The 27,287-nt window shown below is 39.4% G+C and overlaps 1 protein-coding gene across 1 annotated transcript in view; it reads left to right on the forward strand.

The window, feature by feature from the left end:
- Positions 1–513: 513 nt before the first annotated feature.
- The window catches only part of LOC139443436 (uncharacterized), a 49,034-nt gene continuing 22,260 nt past the window's right edge, over positions 514–27,287 (forward strand). The window contains exon 1 of the mRNA XM_071224426.1: positions 514–923. Within this exon, the coding sequence (XP_071080527.1) occupies positions 813–923 (111 nt within the window). The 5' untranslated portion in view covers positions 514–812. The remainder of the gene's footprint in view (positions 924–27,287) is intronic.

Genomic DNA, 27,287 nt, shown 5'->3' on the forward strand with positions numbered 1-27,287 from the left:
ATGCACCATATTAGCAACGAAAGTAGCCGCTCCGAGAGAGCTAAGGACTAAATGGACTATCGTGACAGTCGGATGCGGTACTCCTCTCTACTGATTAGGAGTAGAACTCCAACGTCGGGTCGCAGGAACTTTGTCTTGCCTCTTAAATCTCCTTCAATCGTTCTATTTTGGCGACACATAAAAACTTCTTTATCACACCCATGCCGAGGAAGATCTAACCTCAAGTCACGTGCTCTAAAAAGCCAATTAATTACAGCATACAGACAGACCTAAGCTCACCTTTAATTTCAATCGTTCTCCACTCTGGGTGGAAGCGGCTTCAAATAGCGCCAGTGATTTTCCGAACATTTAAACATTCTCAATAATCGCTCGCGCGCCTAACGGAAACTTGACACTGGGTTCAGTGAAATAATTAGGTCTGTGCACCAAGAACATCCTCTGATCATATTTAAAGGGATATGTAATTACGTTAACATCCGCGTAGGTCGCGTGGACAGGCCGTCGCGAGGCAATATTGAGCTTCTTATTTCTGAAACACTAACTGTTCCAGTTGGGCAGAGACAGCATCGAAGTAGCAAGGGATTGTGCGAGTGCATTAGTATTTCATGATGCACTAAAGCATACAAACGTCTTGAATAATTTCCAGAGACACACAAAGAGAGGAGGAGATTCTAAAAATAGTTCCTGCTTTTTTTCTCACCCAAGCGCAATGCCGGGATGAAGTGAAGTTCATAGCCTGGAACAGATGTTGGCTGTTCGCCTTGCTGCATGAAGCAAGGATGTGAGACTGGATAAACTATACTAGCCCCATCATGGTCAGTTTGCTCTATGACCAGTCGGCTTTACCATTAATACTGTCACTCCTGGTTGTGGGCCAGGCATATGAACACTTCGTATGTAACGACGAGTGCTACAACATACAGGTGAGTGGTGTCAATTGGATTTTTACCTGTGACAATGTTGATGTGTAGTGATTGATAACAGTATTAACTAAAAAAAGACATGTGAAGGTACGTGCTTGTTATGTTGATGTAACCTATAGTACCAAATACGACAGACTCGCTCTATTATTCGAAGCTATTATTTCCCCATAATGACCATAATCACTTAATTGACATGATGTGGAACGGTAATCGCTTTGTCAATGTCAATCTATCAAACACAACACACGCACATTAACGGCGTGATGGTGTGATGGTAATTGTTTATAGAGTGTTGCTCTTGGTTATGAATGAGGGGAATACACGGTTGATACGTGCAAATATACCGCCAATACTGGCTATCGCCGAGTATATAAGTGACATTACCATTTAGAAATGAAACCCATCCCTTTATCTGTGAATCAGTTTGTTCTGCGATAGGCATACCGAGACATACATACCTATATACGTTTGACATGGTCCGATGCAATACCGGACTAATTTTCTACTTATCATTTAACTGTAAATCTAGCCCTATTTCCGTTAGCGCCACTGACAAGTTATCAGAGAGAATATCACATTTCGATACCATGTGGTTCTTGCTGTGAAACTCAACTCTAACCTTTGACCCCGGTAGGTCACAGAAACGAGGTGTACCCTATATCACATCCAGCTAATAAATTATGTGGATATCGCTTATCAGTGACATGCATAGGTACAGATATTACAGAAAGAAAACCATATTAAAATTGTGAATTGAATACTTCATATTAATATCCTTGATATGATTCTGTTTAAAGAAGACATCATTTATAGTGAGTGTCTATTGCTATTTATGTGTAGTATGCTAATATTCGAGTCTGGGCAGACAATTAATTGATTGATATTTTTTGTGATATATATATATAAGAAACCAATCCCATTAAAATCAGCTTTGTTTAGCGGTAGCGAGAACTAAGATCTGATTGATATGAAACAAAAATATGACCAAGGGACATAATGTTAGGTTAGTGTTTATTATTTAGCACTGCAGTCAGCAATATTCCAGCCACATCACAGCAGCGGGCTAATATTCGAGTCTGGACCAGACAGTCCATTGAAGACAGGTAATCAACCAAGTCACAGAGCCTGTCCACTCGATCCATCTTACGTGCCTCTTACAACAAGCACAGGTCACTGGGGACCATTTCTATCTCTCAATCCAAAAGGGGCCCAAAGACATAAAATAACTATTTATTATAACCATAATAGCTACAACCGTCATATCAATATTGTTTATTGTCATGATTTATTCATAGATTATATGAAAACTTCCATCCACCTTCATTACCATTTAGAATACGGAAACTTGGACAGCCCCTAACCCTTGGTGAACGTAACATGCTCTGACACTAGACATAACACTTCTCGGTGAAGAAGCAACACGCCTCAACACCTAGTGAACATGTCGAGCACTCGGGATCCCAAGTTGTTCAATGATTACCCAAGAGTCACGGCGTGCAGTAGCGGGTTATAAATATAAGCATCACAGCATGTTTATTGGTTTGTGTTTGTATATATTGGAGTTATGCTCGAAACGCCTGTATGTTTTCCAGGCGATAATTACCAAACGAGTGAAAGCATAGTTTACATACATACACTGTATTGTTAAAGTGATCAAATTCTTATAATTGTGAGTTTAGCATATGTAGAATGCGTTGTTGAAACTATTTAGACTGCATCCTTAATGTATCAATTGTTTCCAGAAATTGTTTTAACATTTTCAAACAGGGATGTGAGTTTTAGCCAAAAGGTGTATGAGCCTAGTGGAATGTCTTATACTATTCATACATGTGTGAACATGTTAAAAAACACCATGTTATGTTAAAGAAGCCATAAATCAATTTAATTAATATCAACATTCAACAATATAAATATTTTCTGATTGAACATGTACAATTCCAGAAAAAGGTTTGCCAGAATGTCGATTTGAACAGAGTATGATACCAATCTGAAAGTACTTCATTATGTCTGTTACTAACAGCCACAAGCTCGTTCTATTTTGTGGCAGCACGTCATATGATGCTGAAGCAGATTCATAAACACTAATTCATCAGCAACACCAACCATCCCACACCAGGCAGCATGTCTACAGGCGTGATGCACGTCTTTTATAGTAAACACACGGATCCACTGATTACTTGCATAATGTTAGACGTGCGCTTATTTACTGAAGGATATGAGATTTTATGCGTAACTATAGAAATGCGATATTGCTTATCTTGAACAGACAGGACTGTTTCAAATTACATCGGCCCCTTCACTCAGAGTTATGAGGGTTTGTTTATCAGAGATAATCCGTCGAGGTGTATTCCTGGTACCAGCATATGGTGGCAGATCATGATCCAGGCGTGCTGCAAGGTGCACGCTCTGACCCCTTCTCTTGGGACAACTGTTCACACAAGCCTGTAAATTATGTAGTTTGGCTCGACTGTTTTGTAGTAAGTATTGCCATGCGATATCCGATGATGCATGGTCAATGTAAACACCCGCACCAGTGTATACATATAGCTGATGTTGCTGTAAGGGTATGTGAGATCCCGGTATTCATTTCCTTCAACAAATAAAGGTCGATGTACTTAAAGAGAATAGCTTTAACTATCAGATTCTCCACCGTCTGTACATTTGAATGTCGGACGTTTTAATCAGTTGTTCTGCTGGTATTTGGAATCAATATCTTCTATATAATCTAATCTGATCGGTCGTGATATGTGTCAAATTAGTTTTATGAATAACTAAAATGTTAACCTGTAGATTTGCAGTTAACCCGCCATAATAATACTGTGTGAACCCCATGGGGATTCAGGGTAAGAATAATGGTCCCTAGGAACTTACGCTGGTCGTAAAGGCTAACTCAGTGGTCCGAGTGGTTAGACTTGGTGACTTGCTTGATTGTATGTCATAGTACCCCGACAGCATGGATCGTTGTTCATAATATCAATCACTGGATTGTCGGATCCTGACGCAAATTGTTACAGGCCGCCGTATAACAGCTGGAATATTGGTTAAGTGCTGCGTTAAACCAGAAATTAAACACACAAATGATACTGTGTATATAATATTAGTTTTATTAAAGCGCTAATCATTCAGCTAGGCCTGTACAACGTTACGTTTGTATCTGTATATGCCCAATGGTATTTTTGATATGCGTACTCATTAAATATATATTAACAGTGAAATAAATGTCAGCTGTTTCGAAACATTAAATGTATAACATATACATAAAAATAAATACATGATCATGAAACTTGCAATAACCATTACTATTTTATTGTCTTAAAATTATGATTCCGTCTGTGTATATTACAAAACGACCTTTTAGATCAATTACCACAGTAGCAGTCATACATCAGAAGCAGGGTATTGCCTTGTCCAAATATTGACAAGTGTGACATATAACTGAAATATAATATTTTCTCATAAGTTAAATGTAACATCAAACTGACGTTAATTGAAAACGGGAACTCTTTTTATGGCTATGACAGGCAGTAATTTGTACGAATGATACTGAGCATAACACAGTTGACATCCATTTCCAACACCTGTGATGTGAACGTCACATGTCATTATATTATTGCAACGATCAATAACATCAAACGAATCATGCTGTCAGCGAAGTATGGTATTTGTATCGTCACCACGAGGTTATGAACATGTCATGTTTGTGTAAAGCATAACCCAAACACAATAAAACGTCTTGATTACTTTATGCATGAAATTTAGAAAGGGTCAATATGTGGCTGATGCAAGATTTTATAACTATAATGAAAAACATAAATTGATTTCAATTTAAGATCTTTTCCATATATATCAATTTGCTGTCGCTTGTCAGAAAACGTTTAATGAAAATACAAGGTGTTCAATATGATTGAATGGGCATGTGTCATCTGCATGCCCACACAGAAAGGTCCCTGTGACACAGATATGTTGTGGGCGGTCGGGTAGCCTAGTGGTTAAAGCGTTCGCTCGTCACGCCGAAGACCCGGGTTCGATTCCCGACATGGGTACAATGTGTGAAGCCCATTTCTGGCGTCTGGCGTCCCCCGCCGTGATATTGCTGGAATATTGCTAAAAGCGGCGTAAAACCATACTCACTCACTCACTCACAGATATGTTGTAATACATTAAAATGAGTATTGAATGGACACAATGGCTGTTGATTACAGAATGTATATGTGACATCATACTCGACGTCGAGTATCCACACTATCAGCCACTGGTTTACCGAATCAAACCTGACAGTCGTTGTGGTACAGCTGTATCAACGATGAAGTAATGTCGCTCACCTTGTCGCATACCGAATACCAACCACTTCTAACAATGCTACAAAACACGAATGCACCAGTAAATAAACTAGTACGAATCACAACAAAATAGTAATTTAACGTGCACAATAGATATATCGTATCACATTCTCAAGATGGTAGATCCTAGAAACATATGTCAACCCCTGAAGATCCGGGGTAGAATAGGTCTCCAACAACCCATGTTTGTCGTAATAGGCGACTATGCTTGTGGCAAGAGGTGAATAACGGGATCGGGGGGTCAGGCGCGCTAACTTGGTTGATGCGTGTCGTCGTATTACCAATTGCGTGGATCGATGCTCATGATACCAATCACTGGTCTATACTGGATTATTTATAGACCGCCGTCATATAGCTGGAATATTGCTGAGTGCGGCGTTAAAATACGAAGAAACGAACAAACTTTCATGTGTCGTGGCTGAACTTGTAACAACATCATCAACCAGTACATGTATCTCAGGGATATAGCATAATCTTATAATGTCATTCGAGCATTAACTCTACAGGTATTTTGGGCATTCGATGAATGTGAAACATTTTGATGAACGCTACCATTTCAAATTAACCGTTTATGCTTTCAACTCTGAGCTTAAACGATGTATATTTACAACTTTTACTTTCACATCCAATTAAGACCTAGAGTGAGTGAGTGAGTTGGGTTTAAATCTGCATTGAACAATATTGCAGTTATATCACGGCTTGATGCGGGACGAAAGCTCGAAGTGATGCAGGTCTCCGGCGCGTATCACTTTGGTGAAACCAACAGGAACGGGTATAGTGCCTTACAAACCAAGAAACATAACCGGTATTTGAATGCACAACCACAGCTTTCTGTCGTGAACAATGGAGGCAGCGAATTGCGGCGCCTTAGACGACTAGGCCACCTAGACGTTTTATGAGCTTGGTTAACTCTTTATGGTTCGTATGGTACGGCATACACTTAGCGCAGAATATTCAACGAGTCCCGAGAAACATTCAGCTACAGACATCTACAAGGCAAATGTATATCGATATATTCAGCTGAACAAGCATTTCGAATAAACGAGGATAGTGAATTAAAATGAGACCAAAAGATGACAATTAGGATGACATTTATCATTTGGAAATTATTTTGGTATTGATTAGCTATCTTGTCATTGAAAACCTTCTCGTGCCTTGTAAGGCAGCTTGGACTGTATTATCTCCATGAATCAAAGGATGAAATTCTAATGCACTGATTCTTTGACCATTAGCATTCGCTTGATGAATTGATTGGCCCATCATCATCATCATCATCATCATCATCATCATCATCATCATTCCTCCTCAGTATCCTCATTATCATCATCATTTAATCTATTTTTTACCCTTTCTCATTATCACAATGAGTTTTAAGTAGACATAGTGAAATGCTTAAACTCGATATTGGAGTTAAAGGGTTAACTCTATGTATCTTGAACACACATTAGTCATTAGGAAACTGTAATGTGTATCCGTATGATTTTTTTTTATCTTGATCAATGAAAATGAGGTTTTCAGTTTATAATAAGGGAAGACAGATTTCTCTGTGGAATATATGGATCGAAATGAGATCTCGCGATGTATAGTCTCCCGTTGTGGTAGGATTTCATATTTGGTATTTAGAAGCAATGATAATCAGTAGGATGCCAGCTTGTCGTCACATCTTATTAAAATAATTAATAGTAAATGAATTACATTTCAAACTTCTCCTTTAACGTGTTTCTGTGGGAACAATTTAGAGTCAGTCAAACGAAAAGCGTCATGAAGGCTGCCCCAACTAATAATTTGTAAAGCTTAAATGTTTATCTTAGAGTAAATCAATGTTCCACATTCATGTTTGGCTCAACAAACTCAATGTTCGTAAATTTCGTTCATCATTTATACTGTTCTTGATGGAGCACATCAGAACAAGCGTTCTCAAGCTTCAACTGTAAAGAGGGAACTACTGTATAGTTTGCTTTGAAAGAATATCACCTCTTAATTCATAGCTTCAATATGTGTAAGAAGCTTGAAGGATGCGATGGTTAGTTAGGTTTAACGTCTTCGCCGCGCCTCAAACCATTATTTTAGTGTCTGTTTATGTGAGAAATGTTCCATCAACCATGTACTATGACATTTAACTAATCTGTGCTATCACTATACAATTGTCTACATTACATGTTACGTCTTCCAACAAATAAAACATGAACAATTTGTGACGAAATTATTTGTTTTCAAGAGTAATGGTCTTGAAAAGAATTCTTTCAAAACGACCGAAATAACTACTGCGAAGAAAGTCAATGGGTTTCTGTTATGTGTAAATGCAACGTATGATAGTTGTAAGATTAAGAAAGTGATCCTTGATTTCAAGATCTTCCGCGTCTCAATGCAATGTGTGACAGTTGTAAGATTAATTACGTAACCCTCGATTACAAGCTTTCATGCTTCGATGGGTTCATATTGGTTCGTTTTGAAGGGGGCATGGGTGAGATTGTTGTCATAGAGCTCCATAGATCGTCGTGCAGAATTGCATCCCTCAGATTCAGGATCCCATCAGGATGCAATGATGCTAGAGTCACCCCATCCATTACCACCGGTCAGTCATGGAATATCCATGCTGGTTTGTTTATAAAAAAAGATGTAAACGTCTTTGCGATATAATCTCTACTACATAAAACTCTACTACATTATTTTGTCGAGTCTTTATTTCTGTGTTCCTCATTTAAAGACAAATAAACAAGCGTTGTAAATTCATATTTTCATTTCAGAGACTCAATATTTGTCTAGTTAAGATCAAAACTTGATTTAGTTTGTCGTTTAGTGGTCTGAGGCTTGTTACCTTGAATCAGTGCCTTTGCATGTGTTTGTGACAGGTGCCACCGGTGGGGCAGTATACACGCACCTTTTCGCGAACACCTGTATCACATCACTATTTGATGATGATTCATAAACAAATGCTCATGAAACAGGAATAGTACAATCAACTCTGCTTTTAGCACAGATTTCTTGTGGCTATGGGAAAAAGGGGTTTGTCGCTTTTATTTTCTTCACAAGCTGTTGTGTGGAATCGCGTCTCTTAAATGTCAGGATCCAATGATCCTGGAATCTCCCTTTGTTCGTTAGCGTTTTTGTCGACAAAATCATAAACGTCGTCAATCTGTGTCAATACGGGTTATTGATATGGTAATACGTGTTGTGTTTGACATATTGCTTTTATATAAACCTTTGATGCAGTAATAACATGATTATTAATCCACAACTTGTCATGGTTATGGCCGAAACAATGTCGAAACGACGTTAAAGTTTAACTCACTCATTCAAAATGGTATTTCCTCCAAAATCTTATGACATAACATGCATAATTAACGGAAATTTGGCCTAACTCACAAACTCAACATTTTACGTGACAGGTTACGAGTCTTATATTGCAAATGGAAACGTTTCAAGAACTCTCTAAATATATTACTGTATAAACAACCCAAGAAAGCGTTTGGCAAAATCTGCAGTTTCTGCTCATCAGAGCATGGGGAATTATTATGCCATGCGCTTTAACAATACAGCTAAATGGAGAACCACATTTCGGAGATGAAAGAAAACATATTCCTGGAACATTTGAAGATGAAGCATTCAACCACAGGAACGTATAATCGTTTTTACATTACGTAATTGTTGTAATGGCATTAACGCCCGGGGATTCGTCCTCAGACGCTAGTTTACCTTTGTTTCCGTTACAGTGTGTTTATCTCAAGAGAATGTCTCAGTTTGGTACGTGCCCTCAGCTATACCGCCATGTCACATACAAGGCCTCACAGCATGAAAAGACAGGTTTCCGTTTTCGGGAAATTTTCCGGACGCCTTCCTTTGGCAACCAGAAGGTTTCACTAGTAGCGGGATACCAACTTACAGTTTTCGGGAAACTTTCCAGACGCCTTCCTTTGGCAACCAGAAGGTTTCACTGGTAGCGGGATACCAACTTACAGTTTTCGGGAAACTTTCCGGACGCCTTTCCTTTGGCAACGAGAAGATTTCACTGGTAGCGGGATACCAACTTACAGTTTTCGGGAAACTTTCCGGACGCCTTTCCTTTGGCAACCAGAAGGTTTCACTGGTAGCGGGATACCAACTTACATCTCTTGCAACTTCTTACACTTTTTTACATTGGTCCAATGATGTCATGGCATGAGGTACATGGACGGCTAATTTTTTGTCTCCACCATGTCATCTGAAGAAGGGGGAACCATTCTGCCCCATAACATACATATCATACATCAGTATTCTAAATACGGTCATATCATAATGAACATACATGTATGCATGCATCCATTCATACCAGTACGTACATGAACACGCATACACATACACACACACGTTCACGCACATACACGCACGTTCGCACACACGCTCAGTAATCATCATGAAATTTCTGGACTAACGGTCTCCCAGTTAACGAGGGTTTACTATTTACAGATTGAAACTCGTATTAGCCATACGCTTCCAATTTAGATTTATCTAAGAAATATTAAATTCAGTTAAAACATAACGATGTTGATATCATGCCAGACGTTCAAATATTTTGAACATTGATTTACTCTATTTCTCTTCAGGAAATCTTTTACAAATAACACATGGCTTCTTCTCTCGGAACAAAAACATTTTACTCTTTCTGACAGCAGTCACAATTGTTTACCTCAAAATCATTTGTTCCTTAAGAATTCAAACTCTTTAGCCACAACTATCTCCATAATTTGATTAAAATGCCCTGCCTTTCAATCATGTTGCTCCAATTGTGTTTACTTTACTTTGTCCGTATATTCTAGGAATGCTCGGGTTGTAAATAACATTACATATTGACACGACGTCTCCATGGACACGATGTGTGCACTGTCAGAGTGTGATTAATTTGTGCTTTTTAGAAGTCAATACTTAACGGAATCGCAATTGTATACTTTTCCTTGCAATGTGTTCACTCTTTCAAGCATCCAATACAGTGACGCTGTTCATGAAATACATATCTGTGTTACACTTCACAGGTTCAAGATAGCGACCACAACATAATGTAACCAAATTAGGCTTTTAATGTAGAAAACCTGCTTAATGTCTTGTGGTAGCCGTGTTTACGACTGGCTGAGCTTCGGGTTAGTAGCTTCGGAGCGCCAGACTTTCGATTTCTTGTGCGTTAAATGTCCAATCCAATTTCACTAGTTTGACAAGTTTGTTTCAAGTTAAAATATATATTCTATCCACGCTGGCGTTCTGGACATAATTCTTCAACTATCTCCTTTTCCGTACTTCCAAACGATGTAATTTCATTAGAGATAATAACTTAATTATCACTTCAGCTGGAGCGGAAAAGTAAGTCAGTATTAGATTGGATATTAAGAAACTCTAGAGATTTCCTGAAGACGTTTTCGACCAGATTTCATCTTCCACAAACCCCCCAAAGTAACATGTTTCGCCTACACTCAATAAAAACACACACGTTCGGCAGCGAAAATGTAATTGCCACAATATCTGACTTCTGGTATTAAGAATTTTTCATTCCATGTTTCTCGATTGTCATTTTTTTAAATCCCCAATCACGTTATGTTGTAAAAACGTGTTTCAGTTTAACAAATAACAGACTAAAGAAATCCATTGGAGTCACATTCAGCAAAAAATGATAATCATAAAAAGATAAGTTTTACTGGGAAATATATTTGATTATTTCTACAACCCACACACGTGTCATACGATACTGAAATGACAATAATAAACTAGATTTCTCAAAACATGTTTAGAAAGGCGCTGGAGTATCAAGTAGTACACGTACAGCTAATTATATATGCTGTAATCACTACCAGGATGACAACTAATCATCTACATTTGCAATAATAATTGTATTAATTACAGGATAATCAATGTTCTATTCGACGTTTGTAATAAAAAATGATGTTCGCGAAGTACTTGCAATTATTGGGAATTATCATTCTCTTCAGTTAAAATGCCACCACAGAACATCAGCCATGACATGACATGACATGACATGACATGACATGACAGTGTAATACTCGGAGGTGTTCCTCTAGCGAATTATGGAACTATTATTGAAGGTGTTATTCGAGATAATAGGTCCCCAGAACTCCTACTTGAAAGGGCTGACTGAAATGACCAAGTGGTTATGATGTGTGAGCCTCATGATATCAACCACTGGTTTGTTTGATGCAAACACAATGTTTGTGTTACAACCTTGATATAACTGTAGTATTGGTGACTACAGCATGCAAATGAGATGATGAGTTTTTTAGGATTTAGAAGTGAGTATGGGTTTATGTAACATTTAGCAATATTACTTAAAACAATACATCACGTCGGAGGATATCACAAACGGGCTTTACAGGTTGCATCCATTTGGGGAATCGAACCCGGGTCTTCGGCGTGACGAGCCAACGCTTTAACCACTAAGCTACCCCAAGGCCCCTCCGGGTTAGAATAGGTCCCCAACAACATTTGCTGGTCGTAAGTGACGAGTGGGCGCTTTGGTCAGAACGCTTTGATCAGAACAAGCGACCCAGTTGGGATTTACATCACTGTTAACATTAATCTAGCTATATTATCGTCAGTTATCTGGGTCTTCTGCGTGACAAACCAACCACTAGTCATCTAATATATTCCGCACGTCTGACAACACATATTTTGTTAGCCTGTTGATTTACGCCTTAGTCAACAATATCAAGGGCGGACCTATTCAAGGAAAACAAAATCCTCTCTCAGTCAATTTTACTGCCTACAACATTCTACATTTGGTTTTCAAAAAGAAAAGGGAAACCCCCTCCCTCTGACCCGCCTGTGAATATACGAGGCACATATGGCCAAGCTATGTCATGGCAGTCTGTAAATAAGGTGTCTGTACCAGTGATTGATATTGTGAACAACGTCCCTTCCATTTAGGGTCCGATGGCATCTGCCATCCAAGCCTAGCCATCCGATCCAATTTAGTCGCCTTTTACTACCAGCATATATGGTTCGCTTGAGAACTATTTTGACTCAGAAACCTATGGAACACATACTCCAGGGTTTACAATAATTGCCATTTTATGGAATCCAAAGCAATAATAGGCTTTTCAAGTCAATCCAGATAAGGAAATAGTACATTTAAAGTAGTTCCATTATCGTAATGTTGGTATTTGTGGTTTCTCAACACGTGGAATTGGTTCCTCTGAGCATGACAGACCAGGGAGCAAAATGGCAAATGGCAGCAAAAGAATGATAAAGATTTCTGTACATGCAGGACAGAAGCTGGGTACCCCTTGTCTTCCTTCCGGATACTTGCTTCCAATTCCACGCTTATTATGATACGTGAGAGCGCATAAACAGTTTCTTCAGCAATGTGCGATAAGAAATACATTTATGCACGATCACGTAAATCAATATGACGCTTTGTTAATTTTAACTTATTTTATTGCTTTGATTGCACATATTGAATATACAAAAAAGAAAGTTATATCCTTGATGTTGTTTATTCGGGCGCCATGGTGAATATTACTTTATAAAAAACATATTAAAGTTTGATTGATAAATGGGTAAAATACCATCAAACCTTAAAACAGAAAACAAGAACACATTGATCTTGTCGTTCAAGCTCGCCAATTTGGATGTTTTTGCATTCCTTATGTAAATATGATCACATTGGAGTGGTATAGACATTGTTATAAGGGAATCTTCTGTGATAATATTCCCAATTGTTTCCGATTGCATACATACACATAATCCCCATCTGTGTGATAATTACCAAGTGAATTATTCATACATTTTATTCACGGAATTACAGTCAGATAATTAAGGCAAATCATCAGCTTAAGATGGACGCATATCATCATCTCCATCATGTCTGTATAATGTACACCTAACTATACCTAAATGGCAGACTACTTGTCTTGAATATGCAGTGACCACTCCTTGTTACCGTCAACGTACAGATGGATGCAGCCTATAGAATGATGGCATGAATCTCGTATAGGGCATTCATCATATTTACTCGTTGTTCTCGTAAACAAATTAATGCACATATATTGTGCGTCATCTGTCTCAGGCGTTTCGCAGCCTTATCACGATGGATGTCACCAAGAGTATAAATTGTACTCGTTGGGGAATCGAACCTAGGCCTTATACGAGATGAGCGAGTGCGCTGCAGCTGCTCCAAAGGTCATCTAATTACTCTTCTGTTAAGATCTTACTAAGACGACAGTAGAGTACTCTCTGAACATATATAGTTTTTATAGAAACAAATAACTCCATTTAAATTCAAAAGGAGCCCCAGTGAGATGGATGATTCAGGCATGGGAAGTATCTAGACTTGCTTTCTTTAGGGCTATGTCATTGCAGTAAGGGCTGGGCGAAATGGAAATAATAGGGTTCAAGGAATCTGAGACAGACCAAGACGATAGATACACGTATGTGAATTGATCCATGTAGATCCATTGATTTGTATACTATCGACACTTGTATCAGCCACATGATTGCTAATTCCCACCTAGTGTAGCTCATCTAGTGTCTTATTCACATTAAATATGTATACAGCAATCGTCTCGGGAATGGACACAGGAATAGGTTATAATGAACCCCATACGCTTGAATCAGCTGCTGATAGCCACTGCAGGATTAATATCCTGATTGAAACAAATGGGTGATTAATTTAGTTAATTTAAAATCAAAGAAGAGCAATATTCCCAAAGCGTTTCACAACAGGTTCAGATCCATAGATGACCTCCTCATGTGTTTTCAACAATGCCGAGGTATATAAGTATATCCACATCATCACATCCACCACAGTTGTAAATCAAAGAACCAGCTGAGAAACCGCATTCAGTGTCCTATCTGGATGTACACATGTATGCATAAAAGTCAAAATGATGGCAGCCTTTGTTCCAAGCTGTATGACAAACTGTAAAATTTCGATTTTCCCATCGTGAATTTTCCTTTTATGTCGAGCAATATGCCATCCGTTTCATGGCATCTACATTTCCCATTTGCTTCGGCACTTAAGAACATGTACATAGTATTCAAATTTCATGGAAAGATACATTTTACTTACAGCTAAGCTATTAAACCAAGGTTTTACCATAAAAAAACCCTGGGCACGTCATTCCTGGCATGCTATTGAATACATTCAGTGGAATGTTCTAAATATGACACATTGCGTGGCAACATGATGTGCGATGCTAGCCAATATTTATGACCCTTACAGTGAGTTTTCACACCGCTATGCTGTCTGTCACTTACTTTATGCTTCGTGACTTGGTTGGAAGCATAGCGTTGTAGTTGCTTTGTTCGTTTGTTGTTTTACGCCGCACTCAGTAATATTCCAGCTATATGACGGTGGTCTGTAAATAATCAAGTCTGGACCGGACAATCCAGTGATGAACATCAATCCACGCAATTGGGATCGATGTCATGCTTCAACCAAGTCAGCGAGCCTGACCACCCGATCCCGTTATTCGCCTCTTTCGACAAGCATTCTCGCCTTTTACGGCAAGCATGGGTTGCTAAAGACCTATTCTACCCCGTCTCTTCACGGGTCGCATGACGTTGTACCACAACGACTTTGATCATTATTCGTTGTACTTATCACTGGATTGCCTGGTCCAGATTCGATTGGTTTTTTTTTGCCGCCGTCTTATAATTGCTGGATGTGTCGTTTGGCAACAATTTCTTACAAACCCACACACTCTTTTTAAGGAAAATGATGGGTGCTACCGGTAGAGCAAGACTCGCTTGCCTTGGTGTCATCACTGACTATTTTGCCTTTAACACACAGTGTTTATTTGTTTGTTTGTTGTACATGTAGAGTTAATGCTCGAATGACATTGTAAGATTATGCTTTATCCCAGAGATACAGTCTGAACCAGCCTGGACCAAGCAATCGATTGATTTACATCATAAGCATCGATCTACGCAATTGGTATATAATGACATGCATCTAGCAAATCAGTGAGCCTGAAAACCCGAACCAATTAGTCGCCTCTTACGACAAGCAAGGGTTGCAGAAGACCAAATCTAACCCGGATCTTGGGGTGGTGGGGGTGGTGGGGGTGGTGGTCTGTTTTAGGCAGTTAATCGAGGTTACGTTGACGTTATCAATTAAACGCAGCCTTCTGGTGATATTGCGCGAACACCGGGTGTCATCACTTATTTTCAGTGGCCCTTTCCTATAATTTCCACAGCTGTCTGCCCTTAACGCAAAGTGGAATCTGTTTCGGCAGAAAATCTTGGCTGGTTATTCTTTTCCATTGACAAATGAATTATTATTTACCAATTACAAATTAAACCACTTGACGTTATGAGTACAAGCAGTGTCGGGCTAGGTCACAGAATCAATTAAATGCAGAAGTTCCTGGACGCAGAATATCGGGACTGGGAAGCAGAATTTCTTCTGTCAAGTCAACCATTGTATCGTTTTTGACTCATATAAGATATAGCGAAAAGGCAATTTAAGGCAGAGACATAATAAAACAAGTTGTCAAATGATGCATACACATACAACTTTGTAGTTATATAAAAAAGTTCATGAGATAAATCAGATTGAAAATAACAAACAATTAACAGATGAAAGCATTAAAAGTGCATATTGTACATACATGTACACGTATACTGGACCACTGAAGATCCGAGGTAGAATAGGTCTTCAGTGAGTGAGTGAGTGAGTATGGTTTTACGCCGCTTTTAGCAATATTCCAGCAATATCACGGCGGGAGACCAGAAATGGGCTCCACACATTGTACCCATGTTGGGAATCAAACCCGGGTCTTCGGCCTGACGAGCGATCGCTTTAACCACTAGGCTACGCGACCGCCCCAAATAGGTTTTCAGCAACTCATGCTTGTCGTAAGAGGCGACTAACGGGATCGGTTGCTCATGATGTCAAACACTGGAATGTCTGGTCCAGACTTGATTATTTACAGACCGCCGTCCATATAGCTAGAATATTGCCGAGTGCGGCGTTAAAGAAACAAACAAACAAACAAACACGTAATCTGTCTTTTTGGGGCTATGCATGATCGTGTTTCAGGGCCACGTTCATCACGAGATGACGCGTACCGCAATGACGTTTAGCATAGACCTTACCATGTTACCTTGGTGCAATGGCGGTTAACATGTGTTTCTAGAATCATTTTATTTTCGAATGATCTATAGGTTCGTATTCTATTTAAGTTAGGTTTTCCATTGTCATTCTATAGACATTCGTACCACGTGGAAGTGTCAGTTTACGTGCAAATAAAATGATGTCGGAAACAGTTGAACACAGAAGTCATTCTGAGTTGAAAACGGACGCAGCATTCAACACGAGTACTATAACTTGACGTGATTTGTTGCTTGAACGAAGGAGCAGTCCTGACAAGTTGCTGTTTTGTTACTCACACCCGATGATGTTTATAATATACATTGAATATTCATACCGGTCATTTATTAAATATGTACCGATGATGTTGTTGGATGTATGCACCTGTGATAAAATGTGCACCGGTATTATATAAAAATACACGGGTGACGTCATGTAATTTGATGTTATATAAAATGTGCACAGATGAGATTATGCATCGGTGATGTTAGACAAACAGCGTCTCGTATTTGCACGATATGCCCGACTTTCATTTGAAAAAACCCTTTGTTGATGAATAACGATATTATCGGATATTCCAAGTCGGAATTGAAATCTTCTGATGCCAAAGGGGCGCTGAGTACGTACCGAGTAACGCTTTGTGCATCAATCCTTGGTCACGCAAATCATCCGTACAGGTTGCAGGTTGGCGGTCATTAAATGAGAATAAAGGCTTGAAAGACTATAAATGAAAACCAAATTCCGGTCCTTCTCAATACAGACATAATAGCTGCTTGAGCGTCTAGATATAGTCATCAAAAGCTGTCCATGAAAGGCGTGCCCTCTTCTTGACAATACCATAATCGCACACTGTGCCTGGTCGGTATATTACATTACTGAACGACACGGCACAGCTGTTGGCTCTCCTCGGGAATGTAATATTGTTATCGGTCTGGTTCATCTTTATCTCACCTGAGCTCAAGCTTTTCCTCTTTGATTTATGCTGCTTTTAAGTTCTCCGACTTGCGTTTATAGTCAGACGCCAGCTGCACTTTATGACGTTTGGCCTGCCCCATCGAGAAATAATGTGAAAATTGTTTTTCAGGGAACAGTTGGCTAGAGATATGGTCAGATTGTATTTGCAGGGTTCTTAGGATGGTATTTTAGCTGTTGAGAGTGACAGTATTGCTTGTTGCATGTCTCGGATAGGTTATTGAGTGGGTTTAGGAATGTGATGCTTCTGTTTGGTTCCTTGTATCACTTAACGTGGTTACGGGGATGAATACGACATTAATACATTGACGTTTGACATATGCAACTATACATCTGTAGCTTAAAGAATGGAACGTGTGATTCTTGCAACTATGAAGGCTTCTATAATGTAAATTGTGAGAGACTGAAGATGACAATATGGAATATAGAAAACCGTTTCGGTTAAGTCAACATTTCCTTGTGCATTGGTTTACTGACTGTTTAATGATTTAAGACACTTTCAAGTTATCCCTTTCCTGTGGGTTGCCAGTCAGTCTTCCATGAGTTAATCTGGTTTCCATTCAATTTCCTGTGGTTCAGTATTTCCAAACCTGAAACGTAATAAAAACCTTCAACCAGAAACGGGAAACCATCACCGAATTTTTCCGGTTTTAATGGGAGCTGGAAACCAGTCTATTTCGCTGTGACAAATGCCAATGCATACCTGCACCGTATGGCCAAATCAAGCGAGGGAGACAAAAAGCTCTTGCCCAAGTTTTAACAAACCGAACCACTTCGTCAGGGTAATATATTACACAAGTCAGCCAGACTTCGGCCAGAAACCTTCCAATTTCAAACACTAGCGCTTCAGCCGTTTCGATAATTCCATCTTTTCTTCAAACACGCGATTTGGTAAATCTCATAATCTGTGGAACTTCACATGAATAAAAGCGTCAAAACGATTCCAATTATCATGAAAAATGAATCCATGAAGCAGAATCCAATGTAGGATTCCGATTATATAGAATAGGCTATAACAGCGAATTGATGTTATCACAGTCAGTGTATTACGGCTTCTCCGCTATATATGCCATACGTGCAAATTTGATTAAGGCAACATGCAGATGTCGATAGCCTCCTCCAAACGGAATTATTCATGAATAAAACAAAATAAAACCATAAATTAACACCTGAAAGATACCAGAAGATACGGATAGGGTGTTAGTTTTGTTTCTTTTAAAAACACTCACATTGAATTCAGCTCGTATTAGAAACCTCGATTCCTTTGGGGCTAGATTAGTATGATTCATTTCACGTTTGTTCTGTGTAATTCATTGATGTTTTTGTAGAAACAGAAAGCTACATATTTTTTACCACGGAATCAATAGTAGCAGGTCACATGGGGTGCGAAAGACGTTGCCAAATGGGTTTTAATCAGCACACACCGAAGACACACTTAAACCTCGGAGGAAACGGATACGCGAGTTTCACGGGTCGGAAGTTAAAAATCTCACAAGTAATGGGGAGGCTACAAAAGTCGATCTTAAGCATACTAGAGATGAAAAGATTTACAAATTGTGTTACAGACTTATTGCTTAGGCCCCGCTGACAACCCAAATCCCTTAAAGATCCCAACGACAAAAAAATCAATGAAATTCGACTCGTGCGTGAGAACAGTTTATCGTCGTACATGGATGTGAGGTTGTGTGTTTTGAACAGCAAATGAGATAATAATATTTTTTTCTTTTTATAATGATGCAAATACGTACGATTATATTGATGATAACAATTTGAAAATGCAATTATGTAAAAGAAGAGAAGACCTCACAGCAAATGCGACGCGTTTGTTTCGACATCAAGGACCGTTTTGTAAGTGGAAAAGGAATAGGGAAGGCAAAGATGATTGGAAGAAATAAATGAAAAAATCATATGAACCTCTTGGTGTTAAAGTTCGGACAGTCGGTGAGTCAGGACACCTTGCGTGTGTATATTATATGTTGGTAGGAACACAGTAGGACCCCGTTGAACGTATAATTGGTCGGGGATGATTAACTGTGTTGCCCCAACAAGATAATGAATTGTAATCACAGATTTAATATCTGCAAACACACCTGTCGGAGAGAATAAACAAAATAGAAATATGTTCGTCATATGATTTGAAACGCCTAGAGATTAAAATGGGAAATGCACGTAATGATTAGTGTCTGACGTGCATGCAAGTATATCGTTATCGACCGACCACGGTCTAACTTTCCAGCATCTGTATCAAGCTGATGCTATCAGTTGTATCAAGAGGCAGGAGGCCCTTTGTTTATATGTTTCTGTCAGCCCTGACAACTTACTGTGGACATACAGTCATAATTCAACTCAAGATACGAGTCCACGGACATTCCGTTCAGTTCCTTATTAGCAACTATCGCTGTTCATCTGAACAGTTATTAAATGCATTAACACAATGGATTTAGTGATTATTATTATTGACTTTGCTATTACTGTTTCTTTATCATTCCTGTCGGATAGTTTATTCATGCAATTCTTTAAATGTCCAACATTCTCCATATTGATTAAAGGATTAAAGTATATATATCTAAAGTATATATATAGTATATATATATATATATATGATCCAATCGCAGAGGAGAGATCAATACAAAGTAGAGCATTAACACTCACAGACACACACACAGACACACACACACACACACAACAATATTCTGACACGTCACCTTAAAATGTCTCAAGGTGGGAGCATATGTACAATGATTTGTGTATATCTAAAAACACTTAAATGTCAGAAGCAGAAACATAACATTTTTGCTTCATACCATCTTACCATATTATTTGTACATGATATCAAGTAAAAGAAATTGTTTAATGCTTTTTCAAAGTGTGTATGAGTAAGTTAGGTTTTACGCACGTTTTGCAGTAATATTCCAGCCCTATCTTAGCGGTGGATCAAGTTTTGGCTTCACATATGGTGTCAATCAGTTTTGTATTGGGTCAATCATTGTGCCCGTCACTTCGCGCCAATCGCGTGAAGGCTTTATCCACCAGCCTGTGTTTTCAAAGCGTTAGGAAGTCAACATCAAATTATGTTTAACATTCGAACATTTCTAGTGGAAGCATGGGAATGTATCTTATGATGTCATTTAACCCCACGGAACTCTGGGGTATAGGTACATGTAACCAATGACAGCGGACTTAGTGGTCTGGCTCCGGGACTTGGTTGATCGCGTTTCATCGTACCCCATGGGATGTTGCTGGCTTGACTCGATTATTTCACTCACTGATATCAATTTAGTGTCGGCATAAGATATGGAGACTACAGATCTAAACTGCTGATCTGATGCTGTATTATATACATATATGACTGTTACCAATTTCGTAAGTATAGACACGAATTCACTGTTTTGTGTGTGGTATACAGGCATTAACTATGCTCTGTAGAAAAAAAGAACTCTTTTAAACAAAATACACATTAATAACGGTAAATAACTGCACAAATTCACCAAAGTGAAAAAGCAATCATACGATCGTTTTTTCACATCAATTTTATATAAATTTAGTTTAAACCTGACACATGCTTGTCAGAAGAAAAAGAATTTTTTTATGGTACAAAACATGATTGATGTTGTGACTCACTACATGTCTCTACGCCACAGTGCATATTTGATATAGTTGTCTCTTCCTTCTTGTCGATGTGATATACCTGCAATGGATAACACTGAAAAGGGTATTATCTGACTGCCAAACTCAATATTCTTTATTATGGCTGTCTAACCCTGCTTCTCATGCAATGCACGTGATCTGTACAGCAAGGAACAGCATTACTGTACTGTATAATGGTGTAACATCCTCTTAGGGGCCTTCATTTCAATGTGGGGCGGTCGGGTAGCCTTGTGGTTAAAGCGTTCGCTCGTCACGCCGCAGACCCGCGTTCGATTCCCGACATGGGTACAATGTGTGAAGCCCATTTCTGGTGTCCCCCGCCGTGATATTGCTTGAATATTGCTAAAAGCGGCGTTAAACCATACTCACTCACTCATCTCAATGTAATAACGCACGTGCAATGTATACCGTGATAAAGGAGTATATTCTAACTGCCTGACTGATATACTTACGCAATAATACATTATTGTGAATAGTCGCTACCAGTGCTTCATCTCGATGTCGTGTACATGCCAATAAAAAACTCAAAGAAAAAAGCGGTAAAAAGTATTTGAATGGATCACTGAAAATTAGTGATGACACAAGGTGTACCCCGTGAGACAAGCACTCGCCGACTCCAGACTAACTAAATGCTTTGAAGATTGACTTGGCTGTATACGCCTTCATTTCAGAATAATGTAGGTGCAATATACAACGTGAAAGAAGGTATTCTCGTATATTCTGCCTGCTAGAATCACCATCTGTGTCACGTCGCTGTCTGTGCAGTTTATCTCTCGTGTAATGTGCATGCAAGGTACAAGATGAGACATGGTACACGCATATACCAACAACATACCACAGTGTCCTCTTCAGTGTCAGACACTCTTCGCCTCAATGTAATGTACATGCAAGTAACATGGGGAGACAATTGTACACACACTGCCGACTGACTATAGGGTTTTAGCATTATTAACATGGCTGTCTGTACCTTCAGCTCAGTGTAATGTACATGCAAGTAACATGGGGAGACACACACTGCCGACTGACTATAGGGTTTTAGCATTATTAACATGGCTGTCTGTACCTTCAGCTCAGTGTAATGTACATGCAAGTAAGATGGGGAGACACACACTGCCGACTGACTATAGGGTTTTAGCATTATTAACATGGCTGTCTGTACCTTCAGCTCAGTGTAATGTACATGCAAGTAACATGGGGAGGCAATTGTACACAAACTGCCGACTGACTATAGGGTTTAAGCATTATTAACATGGCTGTCTGTACCTTCAGCTCAGTGTAAAGTACACGCAAGTAACATGGGGAGACAATTGTACACAAACTGCCGACTGACTATAGGGTTTTAGCATTATAAACATGGCTGTCTGTACCTTCAGCTCAGTGTAATGTACATGCAAGTAACATGGGGAGACACACACTGCCGACTGACTATAGGGTTTAGCATTATTAACATGGCTGTCTGCACCTTCAGCTCAGTGTAATGTACATGCAAGTAACATGGGGAGACACACACTGCCGACTGACTATAGGGTTTTAGCATTATTAACATGGCTGTCTGTACCTTCAGCTCAGTGTAATGTACATGCAAGTAACATGGAGAGACAATTGTACACAAACTGCCGACTGACTATAGGGTTTTAGCATTATAAACATGGCTGTCTGTACCTTCAGCTCAGTGTAATGTACATGCAAGTAACATGGGGAGACACACACTGCCGACTGACTATAGGGTTTAGCATTATTAACATGGCTGTCTGCACCTTCAGCTCAGTGTAATGTACATGCAAGTAAGATGGGGAGACACACACTGCCGACTGACTATAGGGTTTTAGCATTATTAACATGGCTGTCTGTACCTTCAGCTCAGTGTAATGCACATGCAAGTAACGTGGAGAGATAATTGTACACAAACTGCCGACTGACTATAGGGTTTTAGCATTATTAACATGGCTGTCTGTACCTTCAGCTCAGTGTAATGTACATGAAATGTACAAGATGAGACAAGGTGTTGACACAATCCAATATGGCAGCGGGGGGCGTGATTTCACATCTTATGGTCTGAAATACCTGCCCAGCAGACTAGACGCTACAGATCATGACAGACAGCTGGTCCGCCGAAGCAGCATGATACTTACACATCAGAAGCTATAACATCTCCAATATCAGTTCTGAATCTGAGAGAAATTCCTACATTAAGCTGGAAATGGCATTGTGATCTTAATGATATCGAACGTAATCGAGTGCGTCATTCATCATTAGGCTATCATCACACAGCTACATTAATAGTGATACATTGACACATACCTTATGCAGACAGTCAGACAGGTTTATTTGCATTAAAGGCCACGTGTCCTAAAGTACAAAACCTTTTATATCATAATTTGAGTCACCCCATGAAGATATACAGACTCAAATAAACAAAAGTACTTATTTGGAGGAACCGTCCTTCAAAGATGTATTAAGAACTTGGTAAATGTCAACAATACATTAATATCTGACGAAGTACATAGGTTTTTAAGTGAATAATACTGCATACCTTATGCATTGCTTTGCCAATTTGCCATGGCGAGCCAATCATAAGGAAGAATGGCTTTGTGGGGAAGTCAATTGATAATGAGACGGGAAAAGAAGAAATATGAGCCGAAGAAATATGAAGGAATGCAAGAGAAGAGGGTTTGAGAGCGCGAGAGAGATGACGAGCGGATACAGCGCTTTGGAAAAGGAAGGGTGCGGTGTTTTTATTCCAAGTTGACATACAAGTGCTGGTTGAATGCAAACAAGCCGTGGAACAGTAGTTTGTGAACTGGTTACAGTTTTGTCATACATTTACATGTAGTAGCCCGATCACATGTAAGACCTCCTAATTGATAACTACTCAGTAAATGACAAATCCGGACACTTGGACCCGCGTATGATGGGAGGGGAAGTGTTGCTATTAGGGGGTAGGAATAGAGCTAATGCATATATATTATTCATGTTGCCTGTGGGTGGTAGAATGAGAGGAGAAGATTAAATGGTGGTATAGGTAGTAGGGGAGGGGCGAGGTCATGGTAGAAAGGACAGTGGGTATGCGAGTGACGAAAACACACACTTGGACCCCCAGGTCAAATACGTCCCCCACACTGTTATCGTCGGAGATTTCATTTGAGTTTTTCACCGTCAGGGTTTGTTGACAAATCAATCAACAAGGCTACTCCGAGCAACCACCCGATCCACAATTTAGTCGACTCCAACGACTACCGCCTCGAAACTCCACAGGAGCCGTGGAGAGAAAGAAAGATAGATCAAAACAAAACAAATATGAAACAAGTAATCAGGTAGAAACAAGAGTGCGTGTTTGTGTTGGGGTGGGGTGGGGCAGTGGTAAAGTACAAGGGTTAAATAAGGAACGCAAGGTTGTGGATTGGAGTAGAAAGTGAAGGACACGAGAGAAGGTCTCAGGGATAATGTGTTGAAATATGTAGAAATGCAGCAATTACATGTAGAAATTTCCTCCTAAATCATCTTATTGGTGTCGTAAAAGAGATGTGTTGAGGGATGATTTCAGATTTAAGGAGGTACTTCCCGTCTCTCCACTGGTCACATCGCACTTTATACTCTTAAGCTAATGTTCAGATCCGTTACACAAACACTAACGATCAGCATAAAGTCCCTTCACAGCGTATCACTGGAGCCAATAACTACAACGGCTGTACGTGTGCAGTTCTGCTACAATAACAGGCCTGTTACACTGGGCCCATGAAAGACGCTGCTGTCTAGCTTTGATAACACCGGTCACCGAATAGCTATCTTCATTTTGACTTTACCAAGGTTTAATTAATCCCACGGGGACTATCTCAACCAGACGAACACAGGACCCAGAGACACCGGTACAGATGCACACTTCAGACGTAAACATTTTTTTGTTCGCCTTCACACAAGAACGTGTTTAGCTGCCTTGATAGATCTCTTGTGTGGTGAAGAACATCGGCCTGTGATCTTAATTAACGAACCATTTTCCCGAGTTATGAAGGTGAAAGAGGGGAAGCAAGAAATGTCTTTGTACGTTGAGGTATTTCTCTTTTTAATCCCGAACAATCTTTTATAACGGGATCACAGATGATGGAATAGCTTTTTGCTTTTAGTTCTCATAATATAATGTTGAAGTATAGGACCGACAGATGTATATTTGGACCCACTTTGTCGTAGGGTTGAAGTGTTATTCGTAGCATAATGAAATAGATAGGTTTCCTCTTGTAATTACGCTTTTATGTTGTATGTGGACAGAAATATTTGTGTTATGCTTTCCAATCAAAGATATCAGAATCTTTCAATCGGGGATTCAAAGACATCAAACATGTCTAGTTAAAAGATGTTTTATTCATTCTGCTTATTGATGGAACTTGCTTTCCTGTTGGTGTCCCCATGGTGATTCTAGACCGGAACACACCCTCAGTACCACTCGGATCCGCTCGGCTTATTCCGTTATCTGCACACTTCCTCGGGCAGGAATAGTGTAATGATATGAATTCACTCTAAACCGGACAACGCCAGATCACGCCATATGTAGCATTGGGAATTGGTTTTGTTCGTCATTACTTACTCTCGATGATCCATTCATATAATTTTCTTGCCTTTTACGTCCATTGGAATCTATTGGGATAATCGAGACTGGTTGTTCTCTGGCGTTGACGATTTATATCAATTTTTAAATACTGCATCGGATCGGATCATGACAAAAGTGAGTGAGTGAGTGAGTTTGGTTTTACGCCGCTTTTAGCAATATTCCAGCAATATCGCGGCGGTGGACACCAGAAATGGGCTTCACACATTGTACCCATGTCCGGAATCGAACCCGGGTCTTCAGCGTGACGAGCGAACACTTTAACCACTAGGCTACCCGACCGCCCCTCATGACAAAAGGTCGATCATAGTCACTTTAACACCCAACAGTATAGCAAGTTACTTTAATATGAGGTTTGTTGTTGTATGTTAAAATTAACAGGAGCATGGGAACAAAGTGCCCACGGAATGGCGTTTGTAACATTCTAGCCAACTTTTCATTGAAAACGCTACCTTAATGTTTGTCTTGTTCCACACTCGACTGCCCTCCAGTCTGTATGATCAAGGTGCTGTGTGCTTCTTGACCCTTCATTCTGATAACGTATCATGTGCTGAACCCATTTCTGGTAATCCCCTGCCATGATACTGGAAGAATATTACAAAATGCAGCATTCAAGCATATTGTGACTCGTTTTCTTATCGCGTGGTTAAATTCTTTACAAACACCATTGGGTGGTTGGTTGATATAAAATGAAGTTTACAAATCGTGTTTTTCAATGATTTTAGGAATAATTGTCCTTCCGGTGAAATATGTTTACCTTTTTGTAAAAAAGTGTTTTTCTGAATGAAAAGCCATAGCGTTAATTCTCTTCCTATAGCTTTAAACCCTTTTGACATTAAAAAAGCATACAAACAGATTCTGCAACATTCTTTTATTTGGGTCGGCGTAACCGTAAACCTAATAATTAAAAAGAAGCCCACCGTCGAAGTAGACACTTCACAATTCATGTTTTGCAAAGTGATACTACGAGGAGTTTGTCTGTTTCAATTTTCGAAGAGTCGTAATTTTCTATATCTATGAGATTTAACCGTACCTTACGTTGTTGTGTGTATCAACGTTGTAGTGACGTCAATGATATCCGTCGTTTTACGAAATATAAAGAACAGTCAATCCATTACATGACGTTGTACGTATACCTAATTTTAAAAAAATCCATTTTATAATGAAGCAAAAAACAACATCAGTCTCACTGGCACTGTTAAAACCCATTACGATGTTTTGTAGCAGTTATGTATACGATCTAGGTAAAATATTATCACGCTGAGGAATGAGACTCCAATTCTCGTTTAACGTCAACGCCAATAACGTGTACCAGCGTCACATGGGGAACAGTTGTAAGTCTCGCTATTCCCAGCTAAAACCGTCTTCTCAGCATACCAGGGAAAATTAGGTACCTGATTCTCATCACATTAATACTATGTTCATGGATGTTGAACTAATGAGGTTTTAACCGCCATGGCGTACATTAGTCTGTTTACGACACACTGCCGGAACGTGGGGTCTGCCAACGTTGATGATCATTTAACAGCCGAAGGGTCCCGGAATTCAGGCCCTATTATCGGAACTCATCGGGTACCTCGCGATGGTAATATGCATTTGATGGTTCGAGTCGTCGTCTTGATGATTTTCAGACGCGGATGTTGGAGAAGATAATAGGATGGCGTTTTTATTCAAATGTACGTTTATTCAAGGAGGAATACGCTTGAAATGTGTTACATGGCGTTTTGGTT

The sequence above is a fragment of the Haliotis cracherodii genome, unplaced genomic scaffold (genome assembly GCF_022045235.1).
Source record: "Haliotis cracherodii isolate W230 unplaced genomic scaffold, xgHalCrac1.p SCAF_5, whole genome shotgun sequence".
Taxonomy (NCBI): Eukaryota; Metazoa; Mollusca; class Gastropoda; order Lepetellida; family Haliotidae; genus Haliotis; species Haliotis cracherodii.